The sequence below is a fragment of the Cottoperca gobio genome, chromosome 15 (assembly GCF_900634415.1).
Source record: "Cottoperca gobio chromosome 15, fCotGob3.1, whole genome shotgun sequence".
Lineage (NCBI taxonomy): Eukaryota > Metazoa > Chordata > Actinopteri > Perciformes > Bovichtidae > Cottoperca > Cottoperca gobio.
Window position 1 is genome coordinate 5619976 of NC_041369.1, and position 18234 is coordinate 5638209.

An 18234-nucleotide genomic window follows, 5' to 3' on the forward strand; every position below is an offset into this window, starting at 1 on the left:
ACATGTTCTGCCTCTCTTTGTTGTGTTGCCATAATGACTCCTTTGTAATACAGCAGTTTCTTTTCATCTTTGAAGGATGGATACCGTCCCTGGCTGTTGACTGCCGATTACTTTTGTCTTACTTTCTAAAAGTGATCATGTCGATGAGAATTACTTTGAAAGGTTGCCTCTCCAGAGGCCTCTCCAGTTCAGTGTTTCTCCGGGTATAATTAGCAAGGTTAATGATCTCGATGCATAATGTATTCTTCGTGGTCTTCAAGGTGTCCTCCACATGGTTCACCTTGTCTCGCCTCGTCTGCTCTCCTTTATCATTCGCATTACAATTTATTGTATTATTACCTTATGATATGTTATATCCCATACTGCACTATTATGTTATGTTATACTGTTATACTACATAATATTCTATATTGTATTTCTATTATATTGCTATATTACTGCAGCAATTAAAGATTATTTTCATTATAGACTAATCTGCTGATTATTTTCTAGATAATCGTTTGGTCTATAAAATGTCAGAAAAAGATTATGTCTTTAAATGTTGTGTCAGTCCAAAGCACAAAGACATTTATTTCTGAAACTTTTGTATGAAATCTTTTTTAAGGATTAGTCTATTATCAAAATAGTAAGTTTTCTGTCAATCAAATATTCAATCATCTCTCTAATGCAGACAAACACTAAGTGTCATCACTTAATCACATTAGAGTATATTAGTTGATGTACTTAATTACACCACTGTCACTTTAACTAGTAACTTTGTCTTTAGTTGCTCTTGTACAGTTTCTATTTTTATTTTAGTTTTATATACTTCTTATTAATATATATATACTTTCTCTATCTGTATTTGTTTCAACTGAATCTCCCCTCTTGGGCTCAATAAAGGCTTATCTTATCTTATTAAATGTAATCATCATAGAACTAGGCTGTGCTTTGATCAGTTTGTATGAAGCCTCTCACTATACAACTACAAAGGTTATTGTCTTGTTGCTGCTGTTGTTAAGTGGTTGCAGTCTGTCCATCTCCCTTTTGTATCTCCACACCTAAAGCCCTCAGTAATGAGACAAGTAGCATTTATTTTCTTCTTACACAATGTGAGGTTACCTTCTGAGACTCTTCTTCTTCTTCTTCTTCTTCTTCACTCTCAGGTGTTTCTTTTCTTCTGGATTTTGCTCACCGTGTTGCCTGAATTCTCCATGCAATGAGCGGCTCTATTCACACACGGACTCGATCTAACATTACATAGACTTTGTCACAGTTCAACTGATTTGGACATTTGCGTTTTCACATACAGCTTCTCTGCGAAATGTCTAGATAATATCAGGGTAGCAGTGCATGTGTGAAATGTGCTTTAAACAGTTTTCTGTCTGGTGGAAGTCCCTCCAGTCTCACACAGCTTCCAGAGCTTCATGATGACCAACACAAGTCTAGTCAGAGCTCTCATGGGGCCAAGGCTCATGGGTATTGTAATATTTAGAGATGCTCGGCGTGCGACTGACGGAACAGATTGCTCAAGAAATAAAAATAATGAAAAAATAAAACTGGTGGCTAAAGTACACAACTATAGGATTGACATGTTATGTCCCGTGTTTCTAAAGTAACATTGAGGATTTCATTACAAGGAACATTTTAAGTGGGAATACACAGACCATAGAAATAGAATGACAGTAGAACGGACATTCGCATCAACATACTGTCGAAGGATGGTGATTTTAATGTGTACTGTTACCATTGCAAAGAACTGTGACTGTGTTTGTAGCTTCCCTCAAAGTTACACAAAGTTACTGAGGTGCGGTTTTGCAGTAACGACCAAACGAGCAGTGAAGTAGTATGAAGCATGGAGAGTCACCTTTTGTCAAATGACAGCAGAAAACAGTTAAAAGTCTATTCGGCTCTCATTATATTTCTATGGTTACGACTTCTTTAATTGAAGGCTGAATTGTGACTTTACTTCAATTAAATGTTTAAGTGCATGGACACACACACACACACACACACACACACACACACACACACACACACACACACACACACACACACTCTCTTAGACTCACACTTTCCATGCCCCTTGATATTGGCTTTGTGCCAATATCGGCTTATCCACAGGAGCCAATCCCCCATTGAGGGCCCTTGTGGAGCCTACTCAGCATTTCATCCTGGTGTGTCAGCAGCTTCCAGCCCCTACTGAGGAAAATATGTTGTCTTTCTCCCACTGTCTCCATGGCAGATCAAATTCACTCAAAGGTTTGACTGTAGTCTTTTGTGCAGTATCCACTGAAACCTGAGAGTGGCTGAAGAACAAACACATTGACTGCAATATAGACACTTTGTTTCTATCCAACCTCACTCACCCTAACCCTCAATGAAACAGAGCAAACTACAAATACCATCAGCAGCGCTTGTTGACTAGTTTATGGAATGGAGGCCCCCTGTCCTTTAATCATTTACCTCAACACCTGCTGTAGCAACTGTGTAGATATCAACCACTTGAAGCTGGGAATGAAAAGTGCTCATTGACAACGATGGAAAAACACTTTCATTGGAATGCTGATGAATAATAAGGCACACAGGAATAAAGAGAAAAAAACGTCTCGCTAACACTCAATGCCGGTACTGAACAATAAACCAGTTGTGCTGCGGTGAAGCCATCAATCGACTGACCTGCAAGCACCTCTGCTGTTTGACTTAACTGGTCAGCCCGTCCAGAGACGCTCGATGTTGTGATTTAAGTCGGTGTAAAGCTTGTATGACATGAAAGACCTATACAGACCCCCACATAAGTCTCCCTCCCATCTTGTGGGAGCCAGCCTCCGATGTTGATGCGATGGTTACAGGAAAAGCTGTGTCCACTCTAATTATCCCCTTGGAATGAAACAAGGCCCAAATCTCTTTTTCTCCCTGAATCTGAAGAGCAGCTCCTTTCACCAAGCCAGTTAATAGGAGGAGGGGGGGCTTTTGTTTAGCTTCCCATTACCCAATGACTCATACTATGAGGAAGCGCTGTGATACTGGCGACAATTGGATGGGTTAGAAAAAGCAGTTGAGGTGGATGGTTAAGTGTGCGATGTGTCACGTAGAATCATATTCTTAAGTCTTTGATAGTCCATATAGGCTACACGCAGGCCTTAATTTATACCATTTAACACATCTACAGTCTGACTGACTCAGTGATGTGTAAAAGCTCACATAATGACGTTTGTTTCTGGGTTTGCTCAAGTCTTTTTTTATTTTATTTTTTTATTATGTTTTTATTTTTTTCACCCTTGTTTATGAAACAAACGTCCCAAGACCGGAGAAGAACTTAGGGTCGTTGCGCTGTTACCATAGACTGTATACAATTAGTAGTCACCGTGACGTGTGTGGACTACCATTTCTGGCATTTTGGACGTCGCCATCTTGTTTTTTTTGGAACCAGAAGTAATCATATTCGGCGTATTGTGCATTATTCACCATAAATACCTCTTCCTTTTTTCTTGTCAGAGTCCTCTGTTCTGTCGGATCAGTATATAGAAAAATAGTCACCTGGTTGAATAGTGCCGTCCAGTAAATTTATTCCAGGATTTAGCCGAGTTTTGGTGAAACAAAGGACAGTACAGTTACTGATGTCCCTTTGGAAACTGATGCGGGCTGATCCGCACATTGGCCAGCATGATGCCCTGCTTACAATTAAGTGCACAACAGCCATATTATGTCGGATATTTTTTCTCCCAAATGTCACCAACACCACAAACATGGCCCGAGAGGTTACATTAGCAGACAGCTAGTGACATCCAACTGTCATTCAAAGTGTCCCCGCCCTAAATTATGCATGACTTTAAGCCTTAAAATAATTTAAAGGGGTGAGTTATATAAACATGTTCCCCCTGTAGTTGTCGTGAACGGGGTTATTATCATAAGAGACCAAACCCGTTTTTTGTGCCAGGCTGTGAAGTTGGGCATTTTAACATGGGGGTCTATGGAGAGTGCTCCCTTTTGGTGTCAGCCTCAAATTCCCACTCGATGTTTTGGCGTTGGCTTAATATTTTCAGCCCCAGAGGTTGCTGCTGGCTGGTACCACTCGGCTACCAAGGCGCTCCGTTACTCAAGCCTTTGTGAAAAGTATTGACCCACCTGTGGAGAAGCTGCCTGTAAAGTAATAAACCCTATCAGATATGTAACCATAGGGATATCATATGAATATTTATACTGAGCCTGAAATCATAAAGTAAGTGGACTAGTGCTCTGATTTTCTTATTTGTCAGTCCTTGTTGATACTGCTTTAGTTTTTCATACAGCCTTGTTGAATGATATGAGGTATTCATGCTTGCTTTGTGAGATGTATCAGGATTAATCTATGACACATCTATGTTTGATAATGCACACAGAATTGGTTAAATGAGACACTTAATGAAGTGAGACACGATGGTGTGAATATTTCCTTATTTTCAACATGATGGATTAATTGTTTCTTCTCAGATTTCTGTCAGGAGTTGCAGATAATATTGTTTGTCTGGAGGCTGATGGTTCTCAGGGGTACATTTTACGGACCAAGTTCTGTAAACTGATCAAATTCATGACGTCAGTATGGATGATTTGCCTCATTAGTTTTATTATGAGCCCCATCTTTGTCTTGTTACTTCTGACTTTGCATTTACCTGCCAGCACATACCACTATGTCATCTGAAAGAACACACCATGTTGTATGTACAATTTTCTTTGCATCCCTTTTAGTACGTCACACATACGTAGCTATGTGCATGGTACAATGTCTCTGTGTGTCGACAGGGTGCAGTCAGAGCCATGCCGTATGAGAGGATTAGCCATGTACAAAAGACTGAGCAGGGAGAATCCACACTGGATTAGTCTTTCTTCCAGACAAGACACAAACCACACCTTGCGTCTTGAGTCTGGAAGGAAAAAGCATCGTGGGGTTTCCTCCCTTATTCAGCCTGGGGTGCACAGGTCAGCTGGCAGTGGGTCTGCCTGGAGGAGGAGCCCAGCGTGTGCTGTCGTCTCTCATGATCACACCTTGTCTACACGGACAGGGGGGCTGAGCTAATCAGGATGTAAGCTTCAGAAGATGACTGACTTGAAGGAGGAGCTGCGTGAGTTAGCGTTGTGCCTGCTGAGCCCACATCTGCCTGCGGCACTGCACACATACACACACAGGGCAGAGGCACGTTGCAATCAGTAACACAGAGGACCAGGAGGAGGTCGGTCAGTGGTAGCCCATCAGCTCATCAGCCCACATTCATACGTGGAGTACAGAGCGACATGGTGATTTATTTCTCCGCCTTAAATCGGTAACAATGCACAAAAAAATACTTTATAATATAGGTCTGATGCTTTTACATACATAAGGAAAGAACATAATAGAAAACACCTATAAAATACTGCAATTTTCTAATATACGTATACGTAAGTGAAAGTTTAAACCAGCAACTGTTGATTTCACCAACTATAATGTCAACTGTCCCCGCTAACTCAGTTTATTACAGCGGGCTATGTCTTTTTTATGGTTCTTAAAAGTATCTTCCATTCACTACTCCCTTGTAAACCACACACTCAATAGCGAACAGCAAAGCAAGATTTGGGACAGTTACTTATCATCATTTTGTCAAGTGGAGTTGCATTGGAGAATTGCATTTGTGGGATTGTTAGCTGAAAGTAGTGTACATGCCATTGAAATTATAACTTTTTGCTCATTGAGGAATATTTGACTGAAATATATAGTGGATACATTAACACACTCATAATCTAGACCAGGGCTCACGAGCCATATATGGCTCTTTCGATGACACAATATGGCTCGCAGACAATTTTGAGCTGACATTTTTAGTAATCAAGTAATACATAATTATACTCTGTCATTTTAAAGTAAAACTTTTTCTCCGCCGTGTCTCTGACTGTGGGTGTGTTCGCACACGTGTGTGTCGGCAGTGAAGCCCCGCCCTTCACGAAATCGAGCAGAGGAGAAACTGCGCAAAGCAAGCAGCCAGGGGTGTCAAACTCAATCACAGAGAGGGCCAACATTAAAAACTGGGACTACGTCGAGGGCCAAACACGGTCCACATTTATTGAACAGGATACACATATTGGATAAAGTGCAAAAAGATATGGAACATATTTAAGTCAACTGTAAACGGATTGTTGAGCAGTTCAATTTATATTTCTGAGCTGCAAAGTCGGCAAATACGGTCAGTTGATCAGCAGAATGCTGTCGGGAACACAGCGGTGGAGATGTTAGTCAGTGTTTGGAAACACGTAGTGACCAAAGTTTCCTTCTGCATCCAAGTCTCCCACAGGCAGCTTGGCTTAGAAAGCTCTCACTGCATCAAACATGTCCGCGATCACACGGCCCTGAAGCTGGAGGTTTAACAGTGAGATGCTTCGTTATGTCGCACAAACAGTCCCGCTCACATCGTCCCAGAGATCTGTGGTGTGTTTCCCTTTGCTTTCCAAAAACTGGCAGATTTCCTCACGCAACTCGAAAAATCTATTCAGCACTTTCCCTCGACTCAGCCATCGCACCGCCATGTTCAGAATGCATCTCCTCAGGAAAAGACTTACATTGACTCTTAGAAAGTTTCCTGTCTGTGTTACGGTGCTTATTACATGTTCCATCTCCAGAGCTTTACAACACAGCACTTCCTGGTGTGTGATGCAGTGATACACCGTCAGCTGCATCTTCTCCCGCATCCTGCACTAATCCGCTCTTTTCAACGCATCACAGTCGCTCCGTCTGTCGTCAGTCCCGTCAGTTTGTCCTGGGGCAGTTTCATTTCATTCACACATTTAGATACTTCCTCGAATATGTATTTTCCCGTGGTTGTGCCATGCATTGATTTAATTACCAAAACCGGCGGCCCAGTTATGATAGACATATATTTTCTCGCGGGCTGGATATAATTGCCTTGAGTTTGACACCCGTGCAGTAAACACTGAAACGTGCTCATAAATGAGATAAATAACATAAGCGTTTAGTTTATTTAATAAAAGAGCACCTGTTCAATGAAACACTGATACCGCTATTAGTACTCGGAGACATGTAATACTTAAAAAATGCACGCATAAAGTTGCATTTAATTTGATTAAATATATGGCTCTCAAGGAAATACATTAAAAAGTATTTGGCTTTTATAGCTCTCCCAGCCAAAAAGGTTCCCGACCCCTGGACTAGACCATAGGTTTTCAACAGGGGGTCCGTGGAGGTACTGCAGGGGGGTCGCAAAAGTTCCCAAACTTCCTGTGGCCAAGGCACACCAAAGACCAAGCCAAAATCTCAAGGCACACCTGAGTTCATATCTGGGCAAAATCCCCTCTATAACACAGAGTATCACTGTTATCACTCTGTGAACATTTATTTATTTAGTCCTTGTAAGAAGCTATTCTCCTTCACACTAGCAGAGAGCCTTTGATGTGTCACACTCTAATATTTCCCACCATGCGCAAATGGCTAAAATGGGTTCGCTTTGACAGATTTCTTTTTTTTAATGATTGTTTTATTTAAATTTAGGCCAAAGCATATAAGACCTATTGTTTCTATATTGTGAAATAAGTGTGTAGGACAAAGTACCGATAAAGTACAGTGTTTCCCTGTCCTGTTTTCTTTTTTTTATATATTCACAACTCACTTTTCACATTGAACAGGTGCTCTTTTATTAAATAAACTAAACGCTTATGTCATGTATCTCATTTATGTGCACGTTTCAGTTGCTTTGCGTATTTACATTCTCTCCTCTGCTTTGCTTCGTGAAGGGCAGAGCTCCGCTTCCGAACGCACACACTTACAGTCAGAGACCGAGCGGAGAAAAGGTAAGGAGAGAAGTTAAAAGATCTGCGCCACGCACGGACCTGATCCAGCCCAGGCAGCACACTGCAGAGCAGTAAACCTAGGGGAAACACTGAAGTAAATACAAAACAATTCATAACCTTGTGTACAGTTATATGCAATAGGCCTAATTGTTTCAAAATCCTGCGGCACACCGGGATTACCATGTAGTGTCTCAACCACAATACAGCATTCTATAATCTGTTGCACTATATTATTTAGGGGTTTCTTTTTCTTCTTTACAAGTTATTTTTCCTCACCCCTCCCATACAAACACCCTCCCTCTTAGAAACTCTGTACCACACAGGACAATTCCATCAATCAGCAAAACATACATCCACTAAGAAGGCAGTGAACCCAAACCTCTAACTGTGCCATAATACAAAATAAAGTACTATGAATGGTTGCCGTGAGCCGGGTGTTTCTCTGCCTCATCTGCTCTGATGTTCTCACTAGATAAACTGGAAATCTAAATTAAACATTTTTATTTAGAGATCATAGGCCTTTTCTGTTTCTTCTTGTTCGTTTGCACTAATAAAAGCATGTAATCATTGATCTTGATAATGATTTTTGTAGCTTTATTAAAAGTGTCCAATTTTCTGTGAATTTTTTAATCATCACGCACCGAATAAAATGAAATGAAATGTGTTTTAAGTTTTGATGTTCTGATAAGAGTGTAGAACGTTTTTAATAAATAACTTTTCCTTAATGTCATTATTTCAACAGAGCCTCCATAAAGTTATGAGAAGACAGAACCAAAATATAATAATTTTTGCGATTCCCTTGCCGATACATGGTACTTTGAAGCTACAGTATATCTCAAAAGTGAGTACACCCTTTAGATTTTTGCAAATATTCTGTTATATCCTTTCAGGGGATAACATTATCCTACTGAAACTTTGATATAACTTAAAGTAGTCAGTGTGCTGCTTGAATAACAGTATAGATTTATTGTCCTTTGAAAATTACTCAGTACACAGCTGTTAATGTCTAAACAGCTGGCAACAAAAGTGAGTACACCCCATAGTGAACATGTCCTAATTGTGCCCAATGATGTTGTTTTCCCGCCCTGGTGTCATGTGACTCGTTAGTGTTACAAGGATTCAGGTGTAAATGATAAGCAGGGCTGTTAAATTTGGTGTTTTGGGCACAATTCTCTCTGAATGCTGGACAACATGGCACCTCATGGCAAGGAACTCTCTGAGCGGCTGAAAAAAAGGATTATTGCGCTTCACAAAGATGGCCTTGGCTATAAGAAGATTGCCAACACCATGAAAATGAGTTGCAGCACAGTGGCTAAGATCATACAGCGGTTTTCCAGGACAGGTTCCACTCGGAACAGGCCTCGCCAGGGTCGACCAAAGAAGTTGAGTCCACGTGCTCAGCGTCATATCCAGAGGTTGGTTTCCAAAAATAGACGTGCGAGTGCTTCCAGCATTGCTGCAGAGGTTGCAGAAGTGGGATGTCAGCCTGTCAGTGCCCAGACCATACGCCGCACACTGCATCAAATCGGTTTTTGTATGGCCGTCGCCCCAGACAGAAGCTCCTTCTGAAACCGATGCATAAGAAAGCCCGCAAACAGTTTGCTGAAGACAATGAATCCAAGAACATGAGTTACTGGAACCATGTCCTGTGGTCTGATGAGACCAAAATAAACCTGTTTGGGTCAGATGGTGTCCGGCGTGTGTGGCGGCACCCTGGTGAGGAGTACCAAGACAAATGTGTTTTGCCTACAGTCAAGCATGGTGGTGGCAGCATCATGGTCTGGGGCTGCATGAGTGCTGCCGGCACTGGGGAGCTGCATTTCATTGAGGGACACATGAATTCCAATATATACTGTGACATCCTGCAGCAGAGCATGATCCCCTCTCTTCGGAAACTGGGCCGTAGGGCAGTTTTCCAACATGATAATGACCCTAAACACACCTCCAAGATGACAACGGCCTTGCTGAAGAAGCTGAAGGTTAAGGTGATGGACTGGCCAAGTATGTCTCCAGACCTAAACCCAATTGAGCACATGTGGGGCATCCTCAAGAGGAAGGTGGAGGAGTGCAAGGTGTCCAACATCCGTGCGCTCCGTGATGTCGTCGTGGAGGAGTGGAAGAAGATTCCAGAAGCAACCTGTGCAGCTCTGGTGAATTCCATGCCCAGGAGGGTTAAAGCAGTGCTAGATAACAATGGTGGTCACACAAAATATTGACACTTTGGGCACAATTTAGACATGTTCACTATGGGGTGTACTCACTTTTGTTGCCAGCTGTTTAGACATTAACAGCTGTGTACTGAGTAATTTTCAAAGGACAATAAATCTATACTGTTATTCAAGCAGCACACTGACTACTTTAAGTTATATCAAAGTTTCAGTAGGATAATGTTATCCCCTGAAAGGATATAACAGAATATTTGCAAAAATCTAAAGGGTGTACTCACTTTTGAGATATACTGTACATTGTTTAGATCCTGCAAGGACATGCATGCTTCATGTTGTGACTGTTGTGCTCTAATTCAAAATGTCCTTGCTTTTCAATTTTCCAGACTTTTCATTGTCCAAAATACAGTTTCTTCAGATGGTTTTAATTCTAATTGAAAATATATTTTATTTTCTATTGATTCCAAAGCTACGACTTCACCGTACCAAGCCAACCGACACTACAGCCAGAAAGTATTAGGACAATAATGTGTTTTTATTGTTTTAACTCTTTACTCCAGCCCATTGGATTGGAAATGAAACGGTGACTATTATGTTGAAGTGCTGACTTTCAGCTTGACAAGTGTTCAAATCCGTATTGGGTCAGCAGCTTAGAACTCGTAGCACTTTTTAGCCATGTAAGCTGCATAGCATGGCTCTGGAGATGGCAATCGGTCCACCACTTTGGTCCAGACTGAAATATCTCAACAACCATTAGATGTATTGCTATGAAATTTGTACCGACATTCAAGGTCCAGAGAGGATGAATCCTCTTGACTTTTGTGATGCCCTGACTTTGCTTCTAGCACCACCATGAAGTTCACAGTTGTGGTTTTGAGACAAATGTGTCAGCATCTATGGGATGGTCTGCCATGAAATTTTGGTCCAGACATTCATGGTCCCCTGAGGATGAATTGTAATATCTCTGGTGATCCTTTTGCTTTTCATCTACACCATCACCAGGTCAAATGTAATTTGTCCAAATACCTGCAAAACTAATGACACTCTTATCATCTTCAGCAGTACTTTGTTTGTTGTGCTAATTGGCAAATGTTAGCAATATTGGTAAACATTATACCATTACAATAGCATGCTAATGCTAATGTTAGCATTTACATCTAAGTACAGCCCCAGTGAGCATGGCTGAAGACTCCTATTGTGTTTTCATATTACGTACAATTGATTCATACCATGCTGGAATACTACCCCCACTCTCCTTTCACATTAGTAATGGTGTTGCGTACCCTAATACACTTGCGTCATCATCTACATGACATTTGTTTAAGTTGTCGCTAGTGTAGAAAAGCATGCAAGATCCCAAGCTCATACAATGAAGTCAAGTTCATATTGCGTATTAGTATTGCGTGTTGGAGTTGATGTCAAGAACAAACTGGACTTTGGTGGTCCAGTGTCCTTAGATCCGAGCCTGAATCCCTGATAAATAATCCCTGATATAAAATCATGCGGAAAGGAAAGTGATCTTATACCAACACACAAGTCTTGACTGGCCGAGTCAGTCACCTGACCTCATTCCAACTGAGCATGTGTTTCTAAGCGTCGAACAAAACGCACTCAAAGCAAGCAAGAACTAAAGATGCTTGCAGTACAGGCCTGGCAGAGCATCACCAGGGGATCGTCTGCTGAGGTGTTTGTGTTTGTGTCCTAGGCTTGAGCCAGTTATTGATTGCAAAGCATTTGCCACTAAATGCGATGACTTTATGTTAACTTGTCCAATTACTTTCTGTCCCATAACAATGGTGGACTGCGTAAACAAAAAAACGCAATTCCTCCACCGTTCATCAGATGTAGATGTGAACACCCTCAAATACATGCTTAAAGTCGGCACTTTAACCTCACAGTCGTTTTAAATCTAATGTGCTAGACTGTGGAGCCGAAACCCCAGCAGAGGTGTTCGCCGTGATGATACTTTATGATGTTCCCTATTTTGTAGCTGAACTCATGCTGACAGATTCCTCCTCTCTCTTCCTCTCTTTTTCTTCACAGTGAACTTTGACCACTTCCAGATATTGCGGGCCATTGGGAAAGGAAGCTTTGGAAAGGTGATGTAACCTCCATTTTCTTTCAGTGTGTTCTGTACCTTCAGATAGCCTGCACAGTCATTATCTCTGCTAAAGAATTAGAAAAGGGCAAGCAGAACGGGCTGTGAGAGATTACATTGCGGCTCTCATGATATTATGGTGCTTAAAAGATAAATAATGTTTCTATTTTAATAATTCTTATAAATGCGGCTTATGTAATTCTTTCTATAAAGTCGCTTAGAGGAGAGCCAATTTACTTTTCATCTCATGCCAGCCAACCTGTTGGGAGTTTTGACCCCACATCTCCATTTAATTACAGCAGTACAATACTGGGGCTGCATTTGTCATCATGCTCAATGGTTGGGCGCAATACAGCATGGAGGGAAACTGTGTGTGTGTGTGTGTGTGTGTGTGTGTGTGTGTGTTATATTGTGAAACAAATTACAGCAGTTCTTTTCAACCTGGTCTCAGGTGCCAATATCATCATTGGTGGCTAATGTTGATAAAACAGACATTTTGGATTAACTTTTGGGCCAATTGTTAGTTAAAGAATCTCTTTGTGTTCATATTGAATGCCTGTGTGAGACTTCAGTAATGAATTCAGGGCGTAGCGGGTGGATGTGTGTGTGTGTGTGTGTGTGTGTGTGTGTGTGTGTCGACACACAGTTGGGCTCCAGAGATTGGAATAGTTTATCTTCATTTTGAATCCCAAATATCACGGCTAATATTTGTTCATTATACTCATGTCTGTGCACGCCTTTGCAAAATCTTTCTGCTTTGCTCTTCTCAAAACACAATCTTTTTTCAAAAACATGTCCCTCTGTTATATGGGAAGTCATTGCCCAATGCTGAATACATTACCATGTGAATTTATGTAAATTCCCACTTATTGCTTTGTTCCCTCAAGCTGCTGCCACTTCCCTTATGATACAGAAGAGAATCTGCAGCAAGCTGGGAGATACACTGCATGCAGGCCTAGCTTTAGGGACTGAAGCAGGGCAACCTATTTTTTTGCACATTAGATTTTTTACCCTACATTTAACATTTTTGGAATAAATGCAACATGGAAATAAATGTTCATTCATGCTTTTGGTTTTAAAATTCAATCATAAAGAGCTTGAAATAAGCTGCTCTCTTGGCTAAAATAGATGCTCTGAATAACGTTATGTATGTGACCACAGAATATCTGTAACACAGTCATGTTCCCACACACTTTTATGGAGACAGGTGCTTGCACACACAAACAGACTACACTCACACAGTCAGACAGATGCTCACAGAGACGTCCTGATAAAGTTTGTCCTTGTTGGAGGTCATCCTGTCTGTGTTTTCTGGCCCACTGTGGCCACACTCTGTCTTCCTGCTGTTTCTGAATACTTAACAGCATGAGTCTTAATCTCTCCATTGAACACAATGAGGTTTATGTTGGTGTGTGTAAAGAAGATGGGTAAATAAGACAAAACAAGCGATCATTAAATCTTTTTTTTAAAAGAACACTTACTATTATAAGATTTCCGTCAATTTATACCCTAAAAAGTATAGCATCAACTTGATATTAAACTATTATTTATTCAATGAAATGTGGCTATAATAATTCATATTAGTCTAAATTGGTGTATAAACCCTTATAAAAAAACAAGCACAACATAAAGATGTGGATGCGTTTGTGTGTGAGAGAAATGTAAAGAGTAAAGGACAGAATCGGGCACAAACAGTTATTGAACTCGCACTGTAGCACTGTGAAACATGATCTGTACATGTGTGTGTGTGTGTGTGTGTGTGTGTGTGTGTGTGTGTGTGTGTGTGTGTGTGTGTGTGTGTGTGTGTGTGTGTGTGTTGTGTGTGTGTGTGTGTGTGTGAGTGTGTGTGTGACATTTGTGTGTGTGTGTGACATTTGTATTTGTGTGTGTGTGACATTTGTGAAAGTGAGAGATGTGTTTGTAGGGCTCGTTCTTGCACAGTGGGGACTCGTGAGGTAGGTTGGAGCTGAGAAAGAAGAGGCTGTCAGAGGGCGAAGCAGAGGAAACCTCGGTTTTATTCTGCTTTTCATTTCTCGTTTCATTTTCCCTCGTGTTTGATAAATGTAAAGCATTAGGGTACACATCTTTCTCTACCACTCTTCTGGCTCTTGCCCTTTCAACACAAGACCTTCTCTCTATGTTATCTTTCCCTGTCAGCAAGACTTAAAAAAACAAAACAATTGCTGCACAGCTCAAAGTAGAAGACATGGTCTGTCCCAGAGTGTTATCACATTAGCATTGGGGAGCACAAACTATGCAATTTGACGTCCAGGATTTGCTGAAAATAGATCATATTTTATGGAGAAAACTATGTTTTGGTTTTTCATCTGATGTCCTCCGGCTGCTCTGTCTCGACTCTCGGTGATTTACAGTTTCCTGATAGACAGAAAGCTTTACTTGTTGCTCAAGTAACGCCAACTGCTAACTGTAGCTGCTAACTGTAGCTGCTACTTACACCACTAGCACATAAGCTTGGCACCACTGGGGATAAGAAGGAGCGTTAGCTAAGTTGTCAACTCGCTAGTTTTTGATCACCAGTAATGTAATCATAACAAATGCATGTGTACAGCTGTCCATATTTACGGTGCATGCATGAATTGCACTCTGTAACTTTTGGGGTGCCAAATCACAAATATACCAAAATTGTTGCATAATGTTGCTTTAAGTCAGGGGTGGGGAACCTTTTTCCTATCAAGGGCCATTTTCTTTTTACATCATCCTTCGAGGGCCATACTAATTATTGAACTCATAACCTCTGCAAATTATTTTAAAGACACAGCCCATTAATTTCACTTTTCTTTCATGCTGTGCAAAAAAGCAACTTTTTTATCCATATATCTTTCTGTTTTATCATAAATCCTTTATTAGTCTCACAACGGGGAAATGTACCTTGTTACAGCAAAAGAACATATGAAGTAAAGTGGCAGTACACAATAGATAAATAGGATAACAAATAATATAAGTACCAAGTGTTTGATAGAAAATAAAGTGAATATTGCACATGGCAGTGATAAATGCACAGCAGTGGTGGAATAGTCTGTTCTTGGTGTGGTGGTCTACCAATCTGTCCTTTCATGTTTGTATGTTACGCTCTGCAGAGAGCTGTTTGTTGGGCCAAACTCCACCGAAGAGCGTTAACTTTATCCAAACGCACTCGTCCTGTCAGATCGTGCAGTTTGGCATGTTTCGTGCTGTAATGACGGTCGAGATTATTTTTCATCTCCGCAGGTACGTCCACACAAACTAGACACACTGGCCTTTTACTTCCACAAAGAAATCATCGTTCGTCCAATTTCTCCTGGAAAGTGCGACATTCCACATCCACCTTTCTCTGTTTTACACTCGCCATGCTGCGTTCACTGATGTCAATGACCGTCTCGTTTAATATTGAAGTTTTTTGACATGATGTGACCACGTTCCGCTTGTGTTGTGTTCAGGGACCATGGCCAGGAAAAACAGTCAGTCGGCCGTTTAAAATATTGGCGTCTAGTTTTTTTTGCGAGTGGATTTTTTTTTTCGTGCGTTTTACGAATTACCTCGAGGGCCGGATCAAATGTGGCCCGGAGGCCGGAGGTTCCCCACCCCTGCTTTAAGTTATCAATTTTAAACCAGATACATTTATAGGTTACAATTTGTGCTTCTGCTACATCGGAATCATTTGACTTGCCTTCAAATTAGACAAGTGTGAAATGAAGTTATGAGATAGTTGTGATCACACTGTAGGCGCATTTAGACAATTTGTACTGATTACAAACTCATTCCGTTTGGAGGGCTGCCCTGAGTCTCTGCTCTTATTGCATACTGCAAATCATTTCCTCCCATTCCCTTTTCTATGATATATCACCACAGGTACCTCTCTCCCGCCCTCCTCTCCTTTTAAATCAGGCCTAGTTTCTCTCTCCATCCCCCACTGTTCCTCTTGCAATTCATTTCAAGGGTGTGTTATGGGCTCGACAGTAAAGAACCTGTGTTGTCAAAGCAATACAGTATTATTAAGAATACAATATGGCATTAATACTGTTTGAATTCCCAATAAGCGCGTCCTCTCTTAACTTCTACCTGTCCTGTTTTGGAGCATCTGTCCTCTACCAGGTGGGGGTGGAGAGTGATTGTAGCTGGGTGTGATTATTTTCACAGCAGTGGAGGATACAGCTCATTTGTAACGTGCCAGCTAGAGGGCTGTATAGCCATATACAGCACCGGAGTCAGGATAATTGCTTGCTCCCCTGTTGCTCTCTCTCTCTCCTCCACTACCTTTTCCCCATGAGCATCTGACTTTAGCCCCCCTATGTCACTCCATCTCGTCGTTTCCACCACGGGGCTCATTAAGGCCTGTGCAGAGAGAGCCTGTGGGAGAGTTGACACTCGAGGGAGACACAACATGTCATTGTTACTGACAGCAGTTTAGTGACCGCTCCTTTATGGCAACAGTCCGATGGGCAGGTAAAGATCTAAACAGAGAGAGGAGAGGCTGTAGGGAGAAAGACAAGGGAGGTCAGAAGTAGTGAGGGAGCTCAGCTGGAGGTCTTTACATCCTCATACCCTGTACCCCCACACACTTCAGTTGGAATAAACCCTCATTAGGAGTGTGATGGAAGTAGAAAGATAGACAAACAGAGACATGCGGTGGAAACAGTGGGAGTGGAAGAGAGAAGAAGATGACACAGAAAGAGAGCCTGTGACACTCATCATATCGGGGAAGGTCCCAGTGTCTGTGGAAGGGTCAGGTGGTAACTGAAGAGCAGATGTAATATAAACACAGACATTCCCGTCATCATGGCAGCATTGAATTATATTTTTTCTTTTTGTCCTCCGCTTCAAATCATGACATCTTTTTTTACAGTCTGAAGGTGTGCGTTTGAAAACACCAACATCACTGACAGACTGAGATATTAAATCCCAAATACGGTTTCTCTCTGTCACATTAAAATTCCTTGTTTGAAGTTTTGAGGATTGCCTCTGCACCGCGTTGGTCAGAACCATGGATGTATAAAGAGAACTGGATACAGGAACAGCGCCGGGCTTTAAAGCCAATCTGACATGGTGGCCAAACCATAGAACTACAACTTCCGGGTCGGTTACTTGATGCTATTGTTCTACCTACTGTGTTTTTGACACAAAGGCAACATTTATACTTTGCCACGTGGATCATTTAAATTAAACGAAAAAATTGGCAAATTGCTGAAACAGCTGCAAAACTTTATGGCCGTGTTTGCGCTGTAATACCATTAGCAGAATATCTTTTGGAAATCAGACCTTGAGACGCTGCAGATAGCGGTTGCAAATGATTGGGAAATTCATGGTGGTATCAGCGGCCACAATTCATTCTTTGAGAATAAGCCCATCAGCGTCCTCCTGCCTATAAAGCCTGAGAGTTGAGCCTCATTCCTCCTCTTAACCCTTTAGCTGCAGGTGTGAAAAGATCAGATGAGATTTGGTTTTGCAGAGTGCAGCTTTGCAGCACAGCCCAGCCACAGTGTAGCCCTCGGCGACCTATTAGCCTAGAAATGTATGCTCTTCCATTACACCTCAATAGGCTTCACAACGCAAAGAGCTCTGAAGTGTAAGAATGCTCCAGTGTTTAGTTTTAAAATGTATAATTTTACTCTCTTTGTTTTTTGATCAAATGGCTGGTCAAATTTAGACTTGAGAAAAAACAGAGCATTTGGAGGTGTTAACATGTCTGCAAACAAAATTAAATGTACATGGTAGAAAATGAGAATGGTAGCAATGCTGTGTGCCAGAAAGCCGTCCTGAATATTTTCTCCGCAGTCTTGCATCTTGTTTTATCTTTGTGCAAGTGTGCCAACTACACATATTAATGAGCTATGGATCAGGAGTATTGTAGCTTTTCCACTAATAATAGGGTTACATTCTTACTTGTATTCATTAACATTCCAACCTTTCTTCCCCAGAGAATACCACAGAATTTCAGTATTCACATGTACTGTATCATTATTTAACTTCACTCAGTGTTGGCCAGAAACAGGACAGAGAGTTTTGTTCCACCTCCACACTTTTGATATCCGTTCAGCTCCACGGAGAATGAATTGCAAAAGTGTGACAGTATTCAGCATTTTTTCTTATGATAGGGTTACATTTTCTGATTTAAATTTTGATACAGGACTGCATGTCAATTGGCTTTAAAAGTTCAGATAATAATTCCATCAACCTGCAAAA

General features: G+C 41.2%; 1 protein-coding gene across 1 annotated transcript in view; it reads left to right on the forward strand.

The window, feature by feature from the left end:
- stk32c (serine/threonine kinase 32C) overlaps positions 1 to 18234 on the forward strand; it is an 83624-nt gene that overhangs the window by 17587 nt on the left and 47803 nt on the right. The window contains exon 2 of the mRNA XM_029449956.1: positions 12000 to 12055. Coding sequence (XP_029305816.1) covers positions 12000 to 12055 — 56 coding nt within the window. The remainder of the gene's footprint in view (positions 1 to 11999; positions 12056 to 18234) is intronic.